Raw genomic sequence first — 23830 nt, forward strand, 5'->3', positions numbered from 1 at the left:
ATGACATTTTACATTTTACAACTGTACTTCGATCATTCAAATTCTACATTTTTTTGGGTCTCACGTTCAACATTCCTTCCATTTTAATCAATTGCACAATTAGAGAAAAACACGCAAGCACGGGTAGAACATGCACACAACACAGAAAGGCCGAAGCTTCGAACTCCGAACGTCAGAACTGTGTGGCAGATGTGCAAACTACTGTGCTGACAAGGAGCTAGAAATTGACCAAAAAATTGGGAGTAGGAAAGAATGACAGTGTACAAAAGTTATATAAAGAACCACATTTATTCAGATATATTTACAACTTTCCACAACCCAGTTATTCACAAAAAAGAGAAAGAGGACAGAACAAAATTTAGGTAACAGTATTTTAACTTAGAGCCAGAAATATGCAGAAATTTACAATATATTTGGCACTGAGTGGTAAGAAAGAGTGTGATCAGTCAACAGCAACAATCATTTTATGTTTTGGGTGAGTCAAAACATGAGAGTGCAAAACACCGGAAAGCCTCGCAGTATTTAAATAATGCTGGTGATGGCGTGTGTGCCTTACTTTTAAATGCTATTTGTGTTTCAGATATAAATAAATTTCGAAGTGCAAAAATCAGCATATTACACAACACAAGCTTTAAAAAATATCCCAATTTCCTGCAAAAACTAATACGGTAAGCCCAATGAGCATTTTTTTTCTTATCAGTTACACACATTTGATCACAAACCAAAACACATGAAAAATAAATTAGCTATGGCAAAGAGAGCAGTTATGCATGGATGACGTCACTGGCTGACGAGAGCAGCAGAAGATGCTGCTGATAAAAAAGACCCAGTCCCTCTATCGAGATCCACAAATGAACTAAAATGAAGAAACAAAAACAGCAGTTGATCTGCCCAATACGCATCATTATTCCTCCTTGAGGATTAAAGTGCTTGAGATTTGACTTTTGATGATGAGCCATTTTTGTGCTTCTTTCAGAGGTTTTTTATTAAACAGCTCGAAAATGGTAGAGCCTTCATTATATATCTTTATCTACACACCTCAAAACTACTTAATAGGTCTCCAGACCGCCCCTGAACGGTGACATTTTGCCCCTAAAATTTATGAAGGCGTATGTCTCCCCCCCCGCCCCCCCCATCTACTTGTGCATGTGCAACCAGTAAAATTGCAGATTGATTTCTTTCATTCATTTTTTTTCGTTGGTGGCAAATATATGCCACTTCAGATCATTGATATTGTGAAAATGAGCGGAAATGGGAATATTTAAGTCATTTGACACCGTGTGCGCCTAAAATTTCTACTTCAGCCTTGTAGTGCTTAGAGTTAAAAATAACAAAACATCTTGAGCAAGATACCGAATGTCACAGTCTGAAAAGGTGTTGCCACAAATAAATCTCAAGTTCATTTTTGTTCATTTGACCACCCATCATTTCACAAAGTGCTAACCAGCCAAACGCACCATGAACTAGCCATTCATTTTACAAAAAAATGTGTAATACTTAAATGTTCTACGGATAGGCGAGCCAATGTCCCACCAGTAGACAAAAGGCATGCAGTGCTTGCTCAGAACAGACATACCTTTGTACACGAATCATTAAAAACTGCACAGCTATAAGGTTGTGTGTGTCCACTCCCAATACAAAGTCTTATTTATGAGAATGCAACATGGCAGCCTCCTCTGGTGTTGTTTGAAAACTACTGTACGTCACCAACATAATGGACGCCCACTGCATTGAACTGCTCGGCACAATGCACTCACAATACATTTCAGAGTTTGGGTGTCATCCAAAAATAGGTCCACAAATTGACTCTACATGTACTATTTACACAAAAATGAGTCCCTTCATATTGGACACCAAAGTTGATTAACGTGTCTCCCTTCATTGCTGGTGTACAGTCTGAAGAGTCCTGTAAGAGACACGTTTTTTTTCAAGATGCGGATGAAAAGCATTCAATTAGGGGAAGGGATGAGGCTCCAATTGCAAGGAAGGCCCACACTCAGCTGAATTGGACAATTGTGAAAAAACGCTGTTGTCAGTGGGGGAGGCTCTCCACGCTTTCCGATATACTGTATACCGGGCCCCAGTACTAATGTGGTCCTGTGGGAGAATTTTCAAAAACTGCAGTATCGATAGTCCCTACATCTAATCCTTTAACGGTTTTGGAGAAATTACTCAAATCAATTACATTAATTTTTGATTGATTTCGGCAATATGAACTTTATTTTTCACGCTCTATCTGATGTTGGTTCTGACAATAAATTTAACAGAGGTGGGAATTCTGTTAGTACTGACGGAAGGTCCATCAGTCCGTCACTGAAAAAAGCAGTGTGAGCTCTAGTATTTTTGTTTTGCCGTTTCTCAAAAAACAAACAAACAAAAAAATGCTGATAAGAATACCATCAAGCAGTCGGATAAGAATAAGCAGTCTCGTCAAGAGTAGTAGTATCGATAACATCTTGTAGATACTCATCTTTAGCCACAAGTTATTATGACAAATATAGTTAAGGATCGACTGGATCTTGGTTCATACCGCCAAACATTATTTTGAGCCGAAAATGTGGTATTTTTGATTGGCTGTTACACATCCTACATCCACTCGGGACTCGAATTTTGAATCACGAATGGTCAGTAACTCTTAAAAACTAAATGGAGAACCTCACCTACTGCGCCATAATTCAGTCACATTCGTGCATTTTGCTGAGTGTGCGGCGGCCCCAAGGCTTACCTGGTGCATCCTTCTTTCCTCTGGAGATTATATGGCAGCCTTAGGTGAACAAACTGCAAAAAATACTGCGCATTAGAAGCATTGCAAAACATATTCAGAAAAAAAAACCTTTGTGTACATCCCATCCCTCCGAAAATCAATGATTACAGATAAAAACAGCTACATTTTTAGTGTGATGAATGTAACATGAAGTAGTGTTCCAATGTTTTTTTCCACTGTCTGGCATACAAATTTTGTGTTTCCACAGTTTTCAGCAAGGCAGCAAAAGACGACTCCCCCAGCTTCCATCCCCTCCTTGATTTGGAAGGTTAAAGGGAAGAGCTGGCACACGACAGTATATGTTCTTCTGTTCACTAACTGAACCGAACCATGAGAGACAAAATACCATGCCACAGCAATACAATATGTATTAACCCATATAAGAGTAGTAGTCGTGGTCGTTTGACAGAAAATAAGTAAAGAAACATACCAACTTTCTCTGACTGCTTCAATGTCGCTCACCAGGTTCTGTGCCAGGCAGATGCCAAATATCTAAATATATATAAAATAAACACACACACAACATAATTGAAATGATTACAATTTTCCACCGCCACCTGCCCAAAGAAAAAAAAAGTTCAGTCATTCACTCTCACCTGTAATAATGCAATCCCAATAAATATGCCTGCCACCTCTGTCAAGTTGTCTTGAAGCCACTTCTCAAATTGGGGGACACACCCTTTAATGTAGATGAATGTCCTCTGCTCTGAGGCCTGAAAGGCGCAAAGTTTCAGGGGGAACCCAAGTTTACTGTCTGTTTCCGTTTGCATTAGGGTCACGGTGTATATTGCAGTTTCAGGGATGCACATTTGGAACTGCCGTATGAACATTGACTCTCTGAAGCTTTTCGAAATGAATTATTGTTGCACTATTGTCACTAGGTTTGTTTACGCCCACTGCATTCAGCATATTGTTGTCCAGCAAGAACCGGTTAATGGCGCCTTGTACAGGATTTTCTTCACGTTTAAAATGAAAGAAACCAAACCCAGCCTTTCCTCACATTATGATCCGAGTGAGGGAGAGAGGCCAAAGTTAATGATGGGGGAGGGGTTTCAAATCCCACCGCATTGCTGCAGCATGAGTAATACCACATCGGTACCGATGGGGACACAGCTGCTAGATTTTGAGGAGTGAACAGAAATGTCCTGAAAGGAGCACATTGTTCCCTGGGTGGAGAACCTAATGACCTCATGCATCAGTAGCAAAAGAAGTGAAACAACAGTCACAAATCAGATTGATACTGCTTTCATGTCAGAAAGCACCACTGTACTTTTAGACCACATTCTCCGAGGAGCTAAAGATTTTCTACGAGTTACTCACGGCTTTTGCTCGGATATCATATCCACATTGAGTGTTGATGACGTCCTCCTAAAATGAAGGAAAAAAGGTGAATTAACGACCAGTTTAAGTGTACATTGGCGTGTATTGCATTTTTTAACACATCTTGAATATGTAAAAATCACTGGGAGTGGAAACACTACAAAGCTGAAGGAAATTAATGTAATCAATAAATTAAAAAAAAAAAGTAAAAAAATATGATGCATGTGTCTGCATTTCATATTTCTACCACCAGAATTCCGTATTTTGTTTTCCGGTTAATGCAATTGTGCTCTATTTTCATGTAGTCAAAAGCGCATCTATGCCATTTGACTGACATAACGTTTGGTTTTGGACTCTTGCTGCAAAACTGACTTTCCCAATGAATGTTGAGTCATGTTATTGAACCTATGAAGCAATGTTGAACTCCACCACTTCTAATTGTTTAAAAATGTTTTCCATAACCTAATGTTAAGTGAATGTATTTGCTCCAGGGTCAAACTGTCGCATTACAAAGCTAATCAATACTCAGTAACTTTACGGACAGCGATTGAACAAACATGTTAACATTCCGAGTTTCTTTCTCAGAATGTTTTTCTCTCTCTTGCAACTAAATACAACAAGAATATAATCAATTGTAGTCATCCTTTAATAATTGCAGACAAAGGCATGGGGGGAAAAAAAGAAGGCATTTCGAGAAGAATACTGTCAACTGGTGCCATTGTAAAGGTAATGTTGGAACTAAGTGCCTGTCTGTCAGCAGGCAGCACACACACATCTTGTGCTTTGTGGTTGTTTTATCGGTCCGTGCGGTTTGAATAATTGTATATTCAACATGGTTAGTTGGGGAGGAAAATACATGTTTGTAGGCTTCTTAGTGGGAGTCTCACAAGATTGTTGGAAATCAAGCCAGACAGTACTGATGATGCTAAATCGGTGTCTGATTTTGTTCTGTTGAACTCCAAAGTGTACCAATTTTTGGATGTTCAACCTTGGACATTCATCTTAAAAGAAAAAACAAAAAAGCTGCCAATTCAACCTCATGTGCAGCAATATCTCCTGGAGCAGCAAGTCTTGTTTCTTTGCCAGCTGATAGCATCTGCAAAATTCCTTGAGGTTTCGAAATAAAATAAACATTGGTTGCCAAGTCTGTTTTACTAAAGTACTGTGCTCCTCAGCAACACATTGCAAAATGCCTTGAAAATTCCCTTCCGACTGTGCTGAGCCAGCACAGTGTTGAGTGACTAAACATAGAGAGGCCTGGATGTCCTGTTGGACGGCAGCCTGAATAGTTGACAACCACAGCCTGCTTCAGAAGGACACAGATAACCAAACTCTCGGTCACAGGGAGGAGCTTGACAATTTCCCCTTAAAAGTACTGTACAAGCAGTCTAAATATTTCTGCATGCCGGACCTTGACCTACGCAAGACTGTACTTCCAGCCCTGAATGTACGGAATGTATGCAAGATTGTTTTCGACTGAATGGGCAGGAACTGCGTGGGAAGGAGCAAGACACCGAGAGGGGGAAGACATACCGCCGGGTCTTTGGTGCAACAGGAAAAAGGCACACCACATTTCTCGCGGCTTGGGTTTGAATCAGTGCAGTTGAAATAGATGTTCAAATTCCAGTCGTCAGCTCCAAAAGCACCGCAACACTCCCACTGCAACAAGGTCAAATGGGCAACGTAACTTTCAGAGTTATTTTCAATAAATCCTGCAGTCCAGATTAAATCCAATACAAAATCTTCTTGGATTAAAAAGAAGCGCTGAAGCTCACATATTCTTGGGTGAAGTCTATTAGGTTCTGCAGATCAATGTCATCCCGGTAGGCCCGAATGTTATTGTTGATGAAAAAGTTGAGCTGGTCCTTGATCCAGTCTTTGAAGACAAAGGCCAGAACTCCTGCCGTCAGCTCCAGGAAGAAGATGATACCCAGAAACACTGAGAACTGAACACATATCATCACAATCAGAAAACAGTGTTATACAACAAGCTACACTTTAATACTTGTCCATGATTTGTTGCATGAAGACACCTACAAATTTGAGCAGGAAAGAGTTTTCTCGCAGTGCTCCGATGCAACCCGCAAATCCCAGAATGAACATTACACCACCAACCACGAGGAAGAGCCACACTGGATCGAAGCCCCCCAGGTCTGTGATAGATGAGATGTTGGAAAGAACACCCTGGTTTGGGAGTAAAAAAAAATGTGTGAGGAGATATTAGAACACAAAATTAAACAAGGAGAGAGAGAGAGAAAAGCACCGTCTGAGCTTGTTGTCAACACGCTACCAGTAATCAAAAGTTACTACAAGCAGAAAGTGACTCAGGCTCGGCGGGTTGACTGCTTCTGACCTGGGATCCTAGTTGCTAAAAGTGGGGTCAAGTATCATTCAGATCGAGAACAGAGTCTATATTCAAGGTCACCTAATACTGACACAATAAATTCTGGTCTAATCGGATTTGATCGAGATATGAGTACCGGTTTTTGAAGATATAATATTGGAAGACAATTGGTAACTAGTTGATGCAGAGTCTGATTTTTGACACAAAAACATTCTAATAACCAATTAAAAGAAAATGCCTACAGTAAGTCCTCGTGTTTCATGGTGAACGTGGACCAGAAACCCACGCGTTCATCTTTTCTTTTTCGTTGAAATAGGCTGAAGGTTTCTTTTTTACCAGACAGCTCTGTGAGGCTCCAGCACGCCTGCGACCCTCGTGAGGATGAGTGGTTCGGATAATCAATGGATGCATACAACTTCTTCTTTTGGCCCCTTCATACTTACAATATAAAAAAACTAGTAATAAAGATATGAATTACTAGAAGAATATTTTACTGTTTATTGTCTATGTTAAATTGCGCCATGTACAGCACTTTGTATGCAGCGATGGCTGTTTGAAAGTGCTCTATAAATACAGTAGAGATGAGTTGAGTTCTACAATACTTTGTCCTTTAGTATACGTTTATCTTTACAAAAAAAGAGAACAATCAGCAAGAATCTTGAATCTTTTTTGGGGCATTTTTATGGAGTGTTTGAACAGAATTATATTTGTCCTATGTTGTACTGCAATGTGTTTTTAAAAAATGCCCCCCCAAAAAATCCCCAGCCCAAAATTGGCCCAATAAAGCATCTAGATATTTTTTCCCCTGCTGAATTTTTAAATTCCAACACTAACTGAAAGTTCTCATAATTCAGACACTTTTTTTGTTGTGCAATAAGGTTGGTCTTTAGGTGGCCATAAACCAAAACTAGCGACTGAATCTTTCAATGTGAATAATAAGAAACTATTAATCCATAGAAACCAACCTTCTCACTCCATGCCCACAATCCGATGCCAAGGAATGCCACGCCAAGGAACTGGATGGGACAAGAGATAAGAAAAAGATTCTTCTTCTTCTGTGAAGAATCTTAAAACTTAAAAAAACTCATTTCAGTTTGCAGCATCAGCATGTGACTCCCACATTGGAAAATATCTTAAACAGCTCGAATGAATCATGATTGACTGACTAAGGGGAAGCATTAGCTCAAACTACCACTTAACAGCTTAAAAACCAAAGAACACTTTCCAGGACATGTAACTTGTGGCCAACAGAAACTAAAATACGTTCTGGTGGTAAATTCCAAAACTTCCAACGATCAGAAATTATGTAATTTATGTTAAACAGTATATTATGGTGGAAACCTTTTTCTCTGTTGTTGTTGACAGAACATTTTATAATGTTGTTCCTCAGTGTTATTTGATTAGGTGACATTTATTTAACTTAGTGACCAACACCAGTTACACATCTTTACAAGACATCATCGACAGTTTGTTGTCAAATTGTCAGACGTAGTATATCGCCATGAAATAACGTATGAAAGTGATTCACTTTTCTGTGTAGTTTTCAAGCCAACATCATCAATATGATCATACGGTACCTACACTATCATTATATATATTTATATATATACTGTATTTCATCTCATTATAACGACTGTATGGAATTTGATCAATCTAAGCCTCATGTCAAAGGGTTATGTGTCATTGTCACTAAAATGTGACGCAAACGGTGGCCTAATGGTGTTGCCTCCTTAGCAACAATTAATAGCGAGGACATTTAAATGACAACAAACTGCTATGTTGCCTAAACGGGCTGCCATCATATGCAAAACAGGAAGTAAATGTTCAAGTTTTGGAAATGGAAAATGACAATTCTCTTCTGAATCACTGCGCTGTAGTGAATATAAAATATGTATTACGAAAAAAATACAAAAGGCCAAATTAAGGGGGTAGGATGCAAGTCATCTGACATGAAAAAAAAGCCATACACCACTCTGTTTAACTACCATTGTCAATTTGTTGCAGAGTTAGGCACGTGTGTACTAAATGCCCAACCATATGGTTAAATTACGTAAGAGACCTATGACAAGGAAGATGAGTCTGGTGACATGAAAAAGGGTTGTGTTCAAGCCTCCAGCCATCTAATTTATGTTCTTCACATCACCTTCGTCAATAAGGGTCTCTTGAGTTTCTGGTTTTTATTTTCCTTTCCAAGCTAGATCACCTGGAAGGCTATAGAAAATTCTATAAATCCTTAGGAAAGGGAGAGAAAATGAGGATAAGCGGCACCATGGAAAAGCAAATTGCAACCGATAATCCCACAATATAATGACTAATCCTCGATATATGTAGAGAACAAAAATCTGCAGTGCAGTGAAGCTGTGAGAAGCAAAGCTTGATACATGCGACCGTCATAATATTAATAATAATAATAATAGTAAAGACAAAGACTAACCGAAATTTATTTCAGATGCTCTGGATTTTTTGCGATTTAAGAGGTCGGCTACATGTTAAAAAAAAACGTTTGTTGAATTTTTATTATCCATTGTCGTTTTTGACACCAAAACTTGAGAGGCTGCTTTCGGGCAGTGCAATTCGAACAAATCGGGAATCTTAAAAACTGTACTTTTTAATGAAACGAGGAGTCTGGCAGCTACGATAATTAATGAAAACAAGTGACCCTCGCAGAAAAATGAAACTACCCTTAACACGTAGTGTTAGTGGATGGATGTAAACATGGTCGTTGGCTGTCTCGCAACAGCGCATTAAAACAAAAGCCATCCGATGCCTGATGGAGGCAGCAAGTGCACCCAAGCAGGAAGCTTTGTTGCTGCGATGAACTCGCGACACTCATATCAAGAATGGCAGACTGCACGTCAAGTAAGAATGTGTTTCTAGGCCTGAAGACACATTGCAGCAAGCAGAGCACTTACCCAGAATATGATGTTGAATCCGAAAATGAAATACTTGATACAGCAGCTGACGTCGTGAGCCTTGAAATGCTTCCCCGACATCATTTTGGATGCTTTGTTCCGCCGTCTTTTCTCCCTAGAAATCACATCGATGGTCCTCCGGCAAAAAAAAAGTCGCTTAAGGAAACACCCGTTTATTTTGTTTTAACGTCGACGAGCACAGCTGTTCCAGCGTCTAATTCGAAACATCATCCCGTTAGCCGCTGACAGAACGCGCAGAGAGGAGCATTCACACCTCCGACTCTTGACACGTATCACTTATCACAAAAACGTGAGTCCCTGAAGGTTGGCGGCCAGGAAAATCCACAGGATTCAAGCAGATTAAATTTGACTGGTTTTCTATTTGACCAACTATCTGGACATGGGGAGTTTGATTGACGGGCGTGGAAACAAATGAGGCATCGCAATGTTCACTGGGGGCGGGACTTCCTAAACTTAGTCTCCTCGGTCAATTTTTCTTAGTGGATAATCCAGTACGTGACTCAAGGAGAAATAAGAGTTAAAACATTCACATCAAGCCACATGAAATAATTACCTCTATGAATCCAAATGAGTTTAAGAAATTTAAACAAAATGGTGATCGCAATCTGCGAACCACTTTCACGTTGGTTATTTTATTGTATTCTTGTGGGGCCAAAGAGTAACCTGTTTTCTTAAAATACATTTAATTACATTACATTTATACTATACTGTACCTGTATCAAGATGAGAAATCTGCACTAGAAAACAGTCCCCTGGCTGGGTTTGGTGATTTCGGAGAAATATTAATTGGGAAAACTCTGCCCCATAGTGGACAAAAGTGTCATTCAATAACGAATGACGATCCAAGCAGAGGCTGTAGCAGTCATTGACTCCATTTATTGGATAAAATAAAGTACCAATATTATAATCTATTACAAATATTTGTTTACAAAACAGGATAAATTATGAAAATAAATAAATCTGTGCTGCGGTCTGAAGAAGAGAAAAAAACAACATACACAAAAATTAATGTCAAATTACACAACTTACTGTGTCACGATTATATGAAAAACAGCTCTCCAATATTACTTAAATTATCTTCTTCACAATGTGCATTGCAATTCATTCAAAACTATATAATCATGTATTCTTCAGATCCACGATGTGACATTGCTCACATTGGCAGTCGTGTATATCTGGAGGATACGGCAAAAATACAGTTGTATTTGGCGATACAAATGTACTTGTACAATAACAAAACCGCTCATTTTTCACATTTTGGAGTTGAAACATCACTGTGTATTATCAAGATGACAGTTTCTGTGGCAATTCAAATGACCCTTCATGTGTGCATGTCAGCAATCTTGAGGCCATTTTCTTAGATGAAATACAATCATTTGAGGTGCTTTTTTTCTTAAACCTTTTTGGCACCCATGTTTCCCTTTTCAAATTTCTTACATCTTATTTTTGGTTTAAAAAACATTCAAGTTGGACATAAAAAACCTGCCCAATCATTTTATGAACTGTAATTTAATAACTAAATCAGTTGGTGCCTGAGAGCAATTTGCCAACTCTGCTTCCCTTAAGTGGAAACAAATACCCACAGCCTACATAGCACACAGTATATACTGCACCATGTTTACAGGAGAGTTTAGCACTTTCATTTTCTTCTGCAAAACATTATCCATCTTGATTTAGGCTTTGCACAGAATTCTCAAACATTTTCATAGCTTATAGTATAACATTTTGTTTCTGGACAGAATAAACAAACCTCAAAGAATAGGACATGTTAAATACAAAACACTTCCATCAAATACACTGTGAAACAGCAATAGAGCATTTGAAAGACACTTACTGATTAATTGAAATGAAATAGCGATACTTGACCTGAAATGTTGTGAGAGTGATTTGGTGTTTGTCCATTACTAAATGCGAACCATTTTGATGTCAATCTTCATTTTTTGGTTATATGGCTCTTCATTCGTTAATATACAAAGACATCATTGGTTTATTTTAGAGGAGGAGTATGTTTCCAGTCAAGCACATCATCATGCTGGTATTAAAGACATCATTGGAAGAGTTGCACTGAACTCTGAGCAGCTGGTTTTGTATGATGCAATTATCACAGTTGTTGCATCCAGTACGTTATTGTCTGAAATGCTGGTATCATAACAGCCAGCGGGGCACCTATTGATGCAGGAGGTTGTCAAGGCAATCTAATACTTTACATTGAGGGTTTCTGACTTATCATACATACCATGTGCAAAACATTTAATAAAGCAGAAAATGCATAACACTTCAAATAACATATCACATGCTCCTCTGGTCAAGCTTCGTGGCACGTTTAAAACACTGACATAATAAGCCACCGGGAATGTCCCCAAGTCACATTGCTTGTGGCACATTTTGTTCTTTTGACAGTGCTGCAGAGGTACTGCTGGTAATGACGACCACCTCTGTGATCCAATCCAAAAAGCTTCATGGAGGCCACCGGTCTGATGATGAATCTTGTTGGGACACGGCCCGGTGAGAAATGCCAAAGTGCAGCCCGCTGAGCAATCGTTGATCACCTTAAGTCACCTTGATAGCTGATTTCTTGTGCACAAAGAGGAATGAAACGTAGGGGACGCCAATGAAGGCCCATTTCTCGTTGGGCCAGAACATAATGACTGGACCTCGCTCCGGGGCCTCGCTCGCAACGTCAAAGTAGGCAAAGCAGACGCATCCCAAGTAGGAAGCCAGGCAAATGAGTATGTGCCTGCAAGAATGACATTTGTGAATGAACCAGAGAGAAGTACAAGAACAGACTCGCTTGTAAATTGAAGGGAATAAAAATCTCACTATTTTATCCTGTTTACGATTACAGGGAGGTAGCTTTGGGCAAGTAGTGGGGTATATCTCAAAATGTTTATCACAGAACTGAGGCACGGAGACAAGCAACGATTGAAGGATTATAATAGTTTGGGATTTTTCCAGTAGCAGTTTTTTTCCCCCTCATTTTGATTTTTGAATGTAACGTTTTAATTTTTGGAGCAAGTTTTGATCAGTTTTTCTTATTAAGAGGCTTCTTTTTTAAAATTAACTTTAATATTTTCGTTTCTTATTATCCTTTTTAAAAATCTGTGTTAAAGTTAAAATTGTTGTGTAATAAAATAAAGTACCATAAGCTACAACTCTCAAATGACTGTTTGACCCTTTATCTTCTGTAGTCAGAGAGAGGCTGCACAAGTAGAGCATGCAAACCCAGAACTGTTTTGCTTTGCTGCAACATTGAACAAGACATGGGTATACCCTGTACCGGACACCAGCTAATCGCAGGTCACGTGTACACAAACCAATTGCACACAGAGCGAGGTAGGTGACTCAAACATAACTGTAAGATAGTGCAAGGTGTGTGGCTACTAGTTTTCATAAGTGGGCCACCGGTTTTGCAGCAAATCAAATTTTTAATCACTAGTGCCTCGCATTGCAACAATGCAGATGTATGTAACAATCAATCAAAACTGGACCTTTTTTAACCTCCCAAGTGGACTACAGGACAGTGTATAGTATGTAATGCCTCAAAACCCAATACCGTGGTTGCAGTTTTTCTGTTGCGGTGTGTCAGTGGCATGTGCTGTGCTCATTTGCATGGGGTGCAGCGAAGAGTCACCACCTGTTATTTTATTGCGACAGTCTACTACGGTCGCTTTCATTGTGCAGTGGGTCTTAACATCCATGTTTATAGAAAATGAGAGGAGTACCGGTACTTGGAGAAAATATAGTACGGGTACAACATGCAAACTCCACACCAAAATTCTAATCAAAACGTCAGAACCATGATGCACACAAGACCACTATGACAGTGTGCTGCTTTTTTACAGACACATTTAGTCCAAAATCTATTCTACAGAATCAAGACAGTGTTTCAGTTAATTTACGTCCATCTCGAGTAACAAGCGCAAACAATATGGACCTGTTGTATATAAAAATGCTTTTATTGTGTGCAAAGAAAAAATGTTAGGATTAAATGTTTGATTACAGAATAGAGCTTGGATTTCGAAGCACCCAAATGCATAGAGTGCTACTTGTTTGGCTTTCTTGTGTGCTGTGATGTGAGCTTACCAAGCACAGTGTAGATAGGGAAAGTTGACAGATGACCACATTTCACAGAAAATCCTGTCACTGAGCCAGCAGAGCAGAGCTAGAGCCCACCAGATCCCTGAGATCAGACCCAGCTTGAACACACGTGGGTTTTCACACCTGTGACACATAAACAGTGTTGAGCAGCACAGCTACGACTGGTACTCGACATCAAAAACGGCTGTCACAAAGTCCCGCTTACATGAGTATAACAAAAAATAATTTGAATCAGAAAATTGGTTTGGATCTGACTGAATCGACTCATTCTATTTTAAAATGTACCATCCTTGGATTGTATTCCATCCTGTGTATCAAATAATATTTTATGAAAGATGCAAAACGGTTTGACGGTGCTTATGTTTTGTTTTGTTGTTTTTAAACTTTAATGCAATTGAGTAGTTCGGGCTTGGAAGAGCTTTTACGTGTTGTTAAATATGAAAAAAAAAAAAACGAGCTACGGTAGTTTCATATTAAATAAAATCCTAATCCCAATGAGTAGTTCCACTTGAAAATGTACCCGTCTTGATTCGTATTGATATGCGTATTGAATTGACTTTTATTGGAGAGATGCACAGCCCTAATCCCATCCTAATCTTTCAGCACTAGCATCTCTGATAGCATAATTCCTAAATATCCATTTCATTTTTGACTGCTCCAAATCTGTTATGGCTACAAAGTGACAAAATGTTCAAAAAAATAAATATTGCCATGTGTAACAAGGCAAAAGAATAATTATACATAAACATCATATTTAACAAAAATGTGATTTATTAATCAATGTGCGTTATCTTCTGGAAATCTGTGCTGGATGTGGCTGCTAAATATAGTGTGGGACGAATAAAGGATATCTTATCTTATCTTAAATATGATTACTTTATTATGCTAATTAGCTATGCTAGAGCTAAATTGTTGCTGTGCACTCAACATTCAAAACTGATATAGGTGACAGGTGTGGGTAGGTATATTGTATAGGGATACAATGATGGGCCCTAAATGAATAAGAATCGAGACTACTACTGTACGACATGCAGCAGTTTTATCAGAACAGGATAGCATTCCAAAAAAAAGAAGAGCAAAAAAAGTCGCAGAAGGCTTTTGTTGAAAGAATAATTTTCCTACACTAGAAAATGGCATTACAACGGCCTGTACGCTCACTAATAGGCCCCTACCTAATGGACAGAACATGAATGCAATCCCCGTTAAGTGTGCCTGCACTTTTCCAAAACATTTTCTGTGGGGTTCATACGACCTGCTAGGTTATTGCCCCAAATAAGTGCCTTGATTTTGACGTAAGCAGTCACTTGCACTTTGCAAATAAGATATCCTTTATTTGTCCCACACTGGGTAAATTTACAGCCTCCAGCAGCAAGAATGTAGGTAGAAAGAAGAAAGAAGAAAAAAACAACAACAAACACCGTTCAATTAAGTGCAATACTGTATAAACAAAAAATGGATAAATCGCAGTGCTATTTACAATTGTCTTATAATAGTGCCTCTTTTTCAATGCAAATCACAAGGTTTTGTTCAAACCAGTCAGATGTGGGTGGTGTGTTTCAGACAAAACTAAGCTTTGTGTTCCCGCTTGAAAAATCTCCCGGATGGTTCTCAGGCCTGTGTTACACGACTCCATAAATCGAGAGCAAAACTGCTAGCTAACGGCTCTCTTCTCAGATAGCATTTTTTATCTTCCATATTTAGAAGAGCAGCAAGCCAGATCCTTTGATCTATAGTTCTTTGTTTATTTTTCTTGCTCCCAATCAGTGACCCTGAGACGGATTAATCCACGATGCCGTTGATACAAAACTATTCTTAGTTGTGTCCTTAACTACGCACGCGCACACACGTAAGCACACTGCTGGCTGAACCGTGCAGTCACTAGCACACTTTCATGCTCACAGACAAGCACACACACACTTTTTTTTAAACACTCGGGGGTCAAACGTGCAACCACCACCAGCTGTGCCTTTCGTCGACTTGTTAACAAATTCCTAATTGCCACTGGCCAGCACTAAATATTTAATTGGGTGGCTCACTTGCACAAGATAGGACCACCCTTAAAAGAGATTAATTTCAGCGTCACAAAAAAAAAACAGGTGATATAAAGAGTCAATAACTCTTGAATCTGTAAGATCTTTTGGCAAAAGCTTACACTAGCACAGACATTTTATGAATACTCCTGTTTAAAATTGTGGGGGGGGGGGGGGAATTGCACGATTTGTCTGATCTCATACACTCTATTCTTTTTCTTTCATCCAAAATGTTTACGTTATTTGGACTGGCTATTTTTTAAAACAGATAACCACCTCCATATTTAGTTTTATCCAGTGACTGTCAATGAGACTAATCATGGATTTTGAACTTTTTACTGTGTATTTTGTGACTGCCTTGAGTTTTTATGCATACAGGCACCTTAAGCTGCACCAAACTCCTTTTACTCTATGTTGAAAAATGACAATGAATCTTGATTTTAAATGTGGTTTCAAATTCAGGAAATTACACACATTGCAACATGAAAAATATTTGAAAAAACTTTTTGACAAGGAGAGCATAAAGTATCAGATACAGTATGTCTTTTTCATAATTATAAATCAATCGATTATTTTAAGAGTTTTGGCAGATTGCAGAGGCTACTCCGGGGCAAGAGGAAATACTGAAAAATAGCTGGCTTGTGATACTTCCTCCCAAAGGGAAATGTCTTCTATTATGTCACAAGGACAACTTCTGCCAAAAGAGATGCTGCTGACTATCTTGGCTTTTAGGACATGTCAACCGCCGCAAGCACTTCCTTCCAAGAGAGCCAATGTGCCAGATGCATTAGTTCTTACTCGTGTGTCTGTAATATAGTGACTATCAGCTATGACAGAAGCATGCAAGATAAGAAATAGCAACAGGACTTGTTTGAAGGAGGGGGGCTGCTGGTGAAAGTCAAGAACGTGAGACAGTTGGACGCAAAGATAAGTGGTGAAAGGGCTGACATGTCTATCTTGGGTGGAGTTTCAATAAAAAGCCAGAGGGGGAAAAATGGGAAGTGACAGGGAGAGTTCACGAATGCTCCACTGACAACATATACAGTAGTCCTCAAAACCATCACAAACTTTCGCTCAGTGAGCATCTGACTGCTTGATTTAACATTTATGTGTGTGTGATGCCACCACAAAAAGGTAGTAGATGAAAATAACCGTAGACTCATTCATCCTTCATTCATCTTCCGAGCCGCTTGATCCTCACTAGGGTCGCGGGGGGTGCTGGAGCCTATCCCAGCTGTCTTCGGGCAGTAGGCGGGGGACACCCTGAATCGGTTGCCAGCCAATCGCAGGGCACACAGAAACAAACAACCATTCGCACTCACACTCACACCTAGGGACAATGTAGAGTGTTCAATCAGCCTGCCATGCATGTTTTTGGAATGTGGGAGGAAACCGGAGCACCCGGAGAAAACCCACGCAGGCCCGGGGAGAACATGCAAACTCCACACAGGGAGGCCGGAGCTGGAATCGAACCCGGTACCTCTGCACTGTGAAGCCGACGTGCTAACCACTGGACTACCGGGCCGCCTAACCGTAGACTGAATATGAATATTATATCACAGTGCCTATGGGCTCATCAAACCCAAAAAAAACAAGTGAGCCGTGAGTAACCTGGCAAGCCACGCCCACTAAGAAAGTGGGTCTAGTGACCAAGCCCTTCAACGTGGCTTTCCACGACTTCCACAAATCGCATTTATGACGTCACCTCGGATCTTTTCTGATTGGTTCCTCGGAACTGTTAGTTTTCTCAGGTTTGACCCAGCTCTGATGTGTGCTTGATGTGACTACCCACCAGACTCAATTGCTAGTAGAGTCCGGATATCCAGGCTAAGCCGTGGCGGCCGTTACCTGAGCGCTTCAGCACTGTGATGTCATTTTTTGTCGACGGCAAGTGGCACTGCAAGGTAACACGGCCGCTCTCTGACATGCACAAAAACAGGTGGATTTTTCTTTTGAAATCATATTGCACAAACGCAATATTAATCGGAATTCCATGGCTAGACTAGTGGGGGCGCATGGAACATATTATTGTAATAATTTTTTTGAGTTGACTTTCCCTTTAACGGTATCTTATTCTAAGACACAAAGCTCTACATCTTTGTCAAAGCAATTTTTGTTCTTTTAAATGTGATTTTAATTCTTCGTAGAATTATCATATGACTGAAGTTATTGCGGTCACAATTAGTCATTTTGCAGTGGAATGGAATGTTCTCTACATAAAATATTATGTTTATTGCCCTCACAGTTAGTCATGTCACAGTGGAATGGAATGTTGTTGACATAATGTTTTTTTTTTTTTTTTTGGTGTCCCTGTGGATGTGACGCAACTGAGGGGAAATTAGTCGTACTGAAAAAGGTAAGCAAACAACAACATATTACGAACTTAGCAAAGGCCAACGTCAGATGGAATAGGGCAACAGGAATTCTCCTCTAACAAAAACAAGCCACCTCCGTAGATGACTGGTACCGACAATAATGTCAAGAATTATCAGGTTGAACAATAGAAAACTTGGTGTCGTAAGAGTAGCCATGGTGAGTGAGGCCGACAGTGAAAGGAAACAACTCCAAATTGCAGTCCCAGTACAGAAGGTCCAAAGGGAGTAGTTAATGTACTGCTGACTGCATGCTGACATTTGCCCCTTGACAATACACAAACATACAGTACACATGCATACACGCACACACACACACACACACACTTTCTGATGGAACTACGGTCATTGGCAGAAATGTGTTGCATCTACAGCCTCCAAGTGTTTACAAGTTGGTCAAATTTTAAAATCAAGACAATTTATTTCTGCCACCACTTCAGGGTTATTGGGTGAAATTTTGTAATACTGTATATTGCTTTCACAGAGAACGAGTTTCAGTGTTCACGTTTGTTTTCAAAATCTTCCACTTCATAGGTTTGTGTTTTCAAAACCCAAATGATGTTGATGGTGTGTATACATACAAAAGAAAACACATGTTAAACTGTCCCACAGGGTGAGGGGTACACCCTCCACAGGTCACCAGTCAACCACAGACTGACAGCAGTGAGTGGGGGGTGTCAATTGGCAAAAGGCACCCTGGCAACTTCTCAGAAAAAAATGTCCTTTCATTAAGACTTTTCCACAGTAGATGTGAGGCAAGAGGCTGCACGAGGAACAGCCCTGCATGATTTCATTCAGGCTTCCTGAGGGAGGCAGGGTGTTCTTCTAAGTGGCCGTGAGAAAGTGCCAGCTGCCAGCAAAACTTCAATACGAATCAGTTGGGGACTCACAATAATTATCAATTTTGAACAGCTTGCACTGCAAAGTAAAAGTGTTCCAAATTATGTGTTTTTGTCTCCACCTATGTTGGGTATTTCTTTTTGTTGTGTTCTTGTTTTGGCAGGTTCACAATTCACATCACCTTCAAAGCATTTGCAGAAGTGTTACATGCACTCATTATTGCTTCAATGGAGAGATCCCAAAGGAAATTTCATTGGCTTTTTAATGAGGAAATATGATTCTGTAAAACTCTAGTTTGCAACCGAGCAATTAATTTTAGTCTGAAACACTTCCTTGAACTTTAGTTCACCTTCGGTATACACTGCACTATAAACAGGATGGCAAGCAGTGCTTGAGTTGTGCCAGTCATATTTATGACATTGTTCTTGTTTATTACGACGCAAGGGACCACTAGGGCAGTAATGCTTTTTTTTCATTTTTATTTTTTAAATGACACTAGAGTACTGGCTTTCCTCAGCTCAGTTTGACACCGCTTTGTTTGCTGCTTGGTTTTCAACGTCAAAATAATACAGCAAAAAACACGAGCAAATCAGTCAGAATGTGACGCTAACAAACAAAAACAATGGAGAAGGGCAAAAGGTCTGCTGTGTTGAACTTCTCAGCGTGTGGCTGTTGCACACGATAAGGAGACACGTTTTATTCGAGAGGAGATTCAGGTCAGTAAGTTGAGAAACTATTCTTGTGATGCGATGACATATAAAATCAATACAGGGTGAATCTGTATCACTACACCAGTGCCATACAGCTTCGAGGGCATGATAAGAGCATTGTTCTCTGAAAGCAATTCATGACTCAAATATGCATTTAACACTAGTATCTCAAAGACCAGTGGACAACTGACCTTTTAAGCTCGGTGATGAGCAGCACGGTGCATGGAATGCCCAGGGTCATAAGCGACAAGGAGTTTACAACCGGTTTAACAAAGGCCAACCCTGTCGTGATCCCTGACAGGATACCGATGACCACTTTGAACCTCGACCTAGGGCAAAGAGCAAATCAAATTTAGATAAACGAGCTTTTATCGCACTTGAGAAGTATACAGTTAAGCGTAGGATGTCAAGTGGCTCAAAATCTTTCTACAGCGAACTGAAATTCAATAAAATGGAGCTTCATGGCAAATAAGAGCAACCACAATGGCTGTGTGACAATGGAAAGAGAAGTGAGGACATGTGATGCAGCGTTTACTGGTGTCAGCTATCTTAGACCGGCCTATAATTAAACTGAAGGTGTGACAGCAGTGGACATGTCTTGTGACAGAATAGTGAGCATACGCCATAAACTGTTCTGCTCAATACGTATTTAAGATCTGGAATTCAATCTAAATTTTTCACAAAAAAACAGATCACTCATTTCATAACTTCGGGAGTAACAACACAACTAAATATCCCATTAAAGACTCAAGAAGTCATGAATGTATCATCATCCATAATGATTGTCATACCGATCTCTTCTGAACATCCTGGGCAAGTATCTTTTGGGGAACCACATGGCAATGGCGCACATGAGTACCCATAAGATGGCCAACTCATCCAGCATCTGGCCAAGGAAGCTCAGGGTAGCATGGAAGTATGTTGATCCAATACCTATTGTGGGAAATGTGAAGAGAGGTACTCATTGGAAACGTCAAAAGGTGCCGCTAAGATTGAATTTGGATGTGATGTGTATTGGAAGAACTGCCCCTGTCCAAACAGTCCCTATTGTCTCTTCTCGAGATAGATTGGAGATACCGACCATCTGATGTGTGAGGACCATTACAAAAAAAGATTGTATTTAATATACAAACCCAATTTCACTGAGGTTGGGACATTGTGTAAAATATAAATAAAACACAATACAATGATTTGCTAATCATGTTTATATTTCATTGAATACACGACAGAGAAAGTTATTTAATGCTCAAACTTTTTTTTGTAGCAAATAATATTAACTTAGAATTTTATTGCTCCAACATGTTCCAAAAAAGCTGGGACAGGTGGCAGAAAAGACTGACAAAACTGAGGAATGCTCATCAAACACCTTATTGGAACATTCCACAGGTGAACAGTCTAACTGGACACATGTGGGTGCCATGACTGCTTCCCTGAATTGCTCGGTTATTCACAAGCAAGGATGGGGCAAGGTTCCTCGAGGGATTCATCCATCCATTTACCAATCTACTTTATCCTCACAAGGGCCGAGGGGGTGCTGGGCAAGGGACACCCTGAACTGGTTGCAAGTCAATCGCAGGGCACACAGAGACGTACAACCATCCGCGCTCACACTCACACGTAGGGACAATTTTAGTGTGTTCAATCAGCCTGTTATGCATTATTTTGGAATGGGGGCAGAGGGAGGGAGTACCCGGAAATAACCTACGCAGGCCTGGGGAGAACATGCAAACTCCACACAGGAAGGCCGGAACCGGGATCAAACCCACAACCTCGGTACTGTCAGGTCAATGCGCTCACCACTGGACCACCGGGCCGCCCCTCCAGGAATTAATAATAATAATAATAATAATAGCATTTTCTATAGAACACACACACACACACACACACACACACACATGCATGCATGCATACAGTGTATACATGTGTGTAGATAGATAGATAGATAGAGAACGAATCCCTCGAGTGAAATAATAGAATATTCTTGGCAGACACAATCTGTTTGAAACATGAACCTGCTGTAGAATGCACACACAAATCTTTTTGGTTCACGCTACCACTTTCTGACCTGAGTGAAAATACCCTGAGGGAAATGCAAGGAGGGGGGGTTACTGTCGGTTAAAATCAACACTGAGGGAACAAGGCACCGTAATTCCTCTAGAGCCTTGTTAAATACAGAGGCACCATTTAAGACTGAAGACCATTGAGTCAAATCAAATGAAGTCGGAGCTGGCTTCATTCAACCAATAAATAAGCCTAGTCATTATATAAATGTTGAGGATAGCTTCAAGATACAGCTAATGAGACTATGAGGGTGATTATAGAACTGGATATTCAGAACTTATTCAGAGTACTTCTCAACCAATGTGCACACATCTCTGTCCAGGCTGCTCGGTGTCACGTGTTTAAAGAGGCAACAATTTTCTTTCCAATAATATGTTTTGTGCACCCCCAAAAGGCTAAACAGAGCATTCTGATTAATAGTGTGTTTGTGGAATCTGAATTAAGCAGATAAATCCACCTGTTTTTAGCCATCTCTGGGGGTGGCCACTTCGCCACTTGCCGTTGACTGAAAATGAATCACAGTGCCTCAAGGCTCAGCCAATGATCAATCATCGCTCATATATTTTCAGGGTTTGGTGATGTGACATTTGGAAGCTGAGCCATTAGGCACAAACACAATATCAATCATGATACTGTGTTTAGTCAAGTGGGGCTGCATTGAGTATTATTGTAAAGAAAACTTTTGACTTAACTTCCCCTTTAGGCAGCAAAAAGTAAGCAGCAACAATGTGTTTTTCATGCACCGTGTGGAGAACTCCATATTTTATTGGTTTTACATCTCATTTCCAATATGTGCTTCTTGACCTCTATGAATAATGTTGTAAAATTACGTTACTTTCAAATCAGATGTATATATTTGTATGACTTAAATATTTACCTTTACACACAATCGTTTCCTTTCACTTGGAATAAGCTTTTCGTATTTATTAAAAAACCATAGCAACCTAATAACTATTATACTTACACTATTGTGTAACCTTTTATAATGACTTCAAGTCTGAAAGTAAACTTTATATTTAACGTGCATATTTAAATTTAATTTCTATATTACAGAAGTACAGTAGGTTTATTTTACTGCAGTGACCGAGTTGACTGTTGGCACAGAAAATGGGTCATCATCACTCAGTAAAGATCACGTCACAGAAGCCAACTTACCCACCACGACCAAGAGGGTCCAAATGAGGTAAATCCCACTGTTGAAATGTGTTGCATATTGGCGAAACAAGCACATTAATATGGGCGGCAAAACAAAAAACAAAATGTTGCTGATCTGAAATGACAAACAAAAGGAAACCCATGAGAAAAAAAACACGCAGGCAGATGTTTTCCAACGTGCGAGGGCTCCACACTGACATGTAACTTGATGCTGCAGCCCAAACGGTAAACATCAAGTCTCGAAAGCCGCAGCAGTTCGATACAAAGAAAAAAACAAACTAGGAATATGACAGCTGCTCGTGGCAAGCCGCGCTGCGTTAATAAGGAAAATAATAAAAATAAAAACTTTCAAAAGAAACGTACGGTTATAACGAAAAGTGCACACTGACCGTGTTGTAAAATTCAGCGATGCCCGGGTAAATAAGGTAATTGCCTTCACACCAATCCACATCGGAACTCCCAGCCTGCAAGTGGTCCCAGAAAATCAGATTAACGTTACTCATGTCCGGACTAGTTGCGCTCGAGGGAGAGACAACGCTGTTGTCGTCCCGCCACGCAAAAACAAAAACGTGAGATGAATATGTAAGATCTCGTCTTTGGTATCAAGGAAATTCATACAAAACGGCGAGCACAAGGACATCAAATGATGCTAAGATTTTCTATACTGCCTCATATCTTGCGCCTGTACTGTGACTTGACAAAGATTACTGTTCTATTCAACGTCACGGTCAACGTCATCGCGCTGACGCTCTATTTTCAGCCGAAGAGTATTTGTTTTTGGTTAGAGGATTCAGTCCCAAACACTTTTTTTATATTTTCGGGAAGGGGAAACACCATTATCTGACAAATGCAAATAGTTACGAGAAGATCAACCGATCGTCAGATAACAATAATATTTAGTATGATGTTTACCATTCTATGCCGTTAAATATTATTAAAAATGAATATAAATACAGTAATAGGTCAATATTATTCATGACAATTGCGTTTGTTTGTACTGTAGTAGGCAATTTCATTGCAGATGAATAATACACGCACACATGCTGATGACTGTCTCCACCAGGGTTTCAACTATCAAACCAAAACGGAAAGGTGGTAAAGGTGAAAGTAACTTTCTTGGCTTTGCGCAACTCTATGGACAAACAAGCTCTGCTCAGGAAAGTTGAGTTGTTCCCGAAGCCTAGTTGAAACATCAATTATTGA

At 39.8% G+C, this 23830-nt stretch overlaps 2 protein-coding genes across 2 annotated transcripts; both read right to left on the reverse strand.

Annotated features, from left to right (window-relative positions):
• Window positions 1-1128: 1128 nt before the first annotated feature.
• On the reverse strand, window positions 1129-9761 carry LOC127613807 (tetraspanin-5). Its single transcript, XM_052085062.1, has 10 exons — window positions 9341-9761; window positions 7394-7444; window positions 6122-6268; window positions 5860-6030; window positions 5618-5743; window positions 4085-4132; window positions 3361-3477; window positions 3195-3256; window positions 2726-2778; window positions 1129-1906 (listed from the first exon to the last, which is right to left on the reverse strand). Exons 1-9 carry the CDS (start codon window positions 9422-9424, stop codon window positions 2766-2768), a joined length of 819 nt encoding a protein of 272 aa, XP_051941022.1. The 5' UTR covers window positions 9425-9761; the 3' UTR covers window positions 1129-1906; window positions 2726-2765.
• A 458-nt stretch (window positions 9762-10219) lies between these two features.
• On the reverse strand, window positions 10220-23360 carry acer2 (alkaline ceramidase 2). Its single transcript, XM_052085061.1, has 6 exons — window positions 23017-23360; window positions 22628-22742; window positions 20203-20344; window positions 19603-19740; window positions 13445-13582; window positions 10220-12098 (listed from the first exon to the last, which is right to left on the reverse strand). The coding sequence occupies exons 1-6, from the start codon at window positions 23128-23130 to the stop codon at window positions 11912-11914; spliced, it is 834 nt and encodes a 277-aa protein (XP_051941021.1). The 5' UTR covers window positions 23131-23360; the 3' UTR covers window positions 10220-11911.
• Window positions 23361-23830: the final 470 nt, after the last annotated feature.

Source organism: Hippocampus zosterae, chromosome 13 (genome assembly GCF_025434085.1).
Source record: "Hippocampus zosterae strain Florida chromosome 13, ASM2543408v3, whole genome shotgun sequence".
In the NCBI taxonomy this organism is placed as follows: Eukaryota; Metazoa; Chordata; class Actinopteri; order Syngnathiformes; family Syngnathidae; genus Hippocampus; species Hippocampus zosterae.